This window comes from Antrostomus carolinensis, unplaced genomic scaffold (genome assembly GCF_000700745.2).
Source record: "Antrostomus carolinensis isolate BGI_N321 unplaced genomic scaffold, ASM70074v2 scaffold25978, whole genome shotgun sequence".
Classification (NCBI taxonomy): Eukaryota; Metazoa; Chordata; class Aves; order Caprimulgiformes; family Caprimulgidae; genus Antrostomus; species Antrostomus carolinensis.
Window position 1 is genome coordinate 2,031 of NW_010332687.1, and position 1,161 is coordinate 3,191.

At 56.2% G+C, this 1,161-nt stretch overlaps 1 protein-coding gene across 1 annotated transcript; it reads left to right on the forward strand.

Annotated features, from left to right (window-relative positions):
- Positions 1-393: 393 nt before the first annotated feature.
- On the forward strand, positions 394-1,155 carry LOC104529326 (caveolae-associated protein 1; the record flags this gene model as incomplete). The annotated part of the gene is made up of 1 exon (XM_010173608.1): positions 394-1,155. A coding segment is annotated over one exon (666 nt), but the record flags the coding sequence as incomplete, so codon positions are not given.
- Positions 1,156-1,161: the final 6 nt, after the last annotated feature.

The following is a 1,161-nucleotide window of genomic DNA, read 5'->3' on the forward strand; positions in this document are numbered from 1 at the left end:
GGTCTGCAATGGCCAGGTCCTGGGATGAAGGGGCAACTGGAGGGGACAGGACTGTGACAAGGGGATGGGAGGAAGGGAAAAGTCTCCAGTTCCAGTGCTGGGCTGCCTCTTCCTGCACTGCTGGAGCCACGGATGGGTTTGGAACCAGCCTGGAGCTGGAATATCTGAGCTTAAATACGCAGAGCCCTGAGCTGCTGCAGGTCCAGCAGATCCTCTTCACAGTCATTTCTCGGGGCACTGAGGGAGGATGAGCCCAGGCCTGACACCGCCTGGGAGGGTTTAGCCATGAACCGTGTGAATCGTGGCGCAGCAGCACTGCTGGGGGGGAGCTCCCGAGACTGGAGGGAGAGCCTGGGTGTGTGTGTCTCACTGGCTCCGCTCTGTGTCTTGCAGGATGAAGTGAAGCTCCCGTCTAAACTGAGCATCAGCAAGTCTCTGAAGGAGGGTGAAAAGCTAGAGAAGGAAGGTGAGGGCGAGGAGGTGCCTGCAGGTGAGGACCATGCAGAGGAGGACCATGTCCAGCTCTCCTCAGATGAAGAGGTGGAGATTGAAGAGATTATTGAAGAGTCACGGGCAGAGCGCATCAAGAGGAGCGGCATGAAAAGAGTGGATGACTTTAAGAAGGCATTCTCAAAGGAGAAGATGGAGAAGACTAAGCTAAAGACCAAGGAAAACCTGGAGAAAACCCGCCACAACTTGGAGAAGACCCGCCAGAACCTGGAGAAGAGGATGAACAAGCTGGGCACCAAGATTGTGACTAATGAAAGGAGAGAGAAGATGAAGACCTCTCGGGACAAGCTGAGGAAGTCCTTCACCCCTGACCACACCATCTACGCCAGGTCCAAGACGGCTGTCTACAAAGTGCCACCCTTCACTTTCCACGTCAAGAAAATAAGAGAGGGGGAGGTGGAAGTGAAAGCCACGGAGCTGGTGGAGGTTGATGGAGAGGAGGGAGAAAACTCGGATCTGCTGCGTGGGGAGAGCCCCGAGACGCACACGCTGCTGGAGATCACGGAGGAGTCGGACGCGGTACTGGTGGACAAGAGTGACAGCGAGTAGGACACGGGCTGCAGCGCGGAAGGGTTGTGGAGGACGGCTGAACACGGAACCATTCACATGTCAAGATCTTCTCTCTGCCCTGGTGCCCCAGGGCAAGTGTAC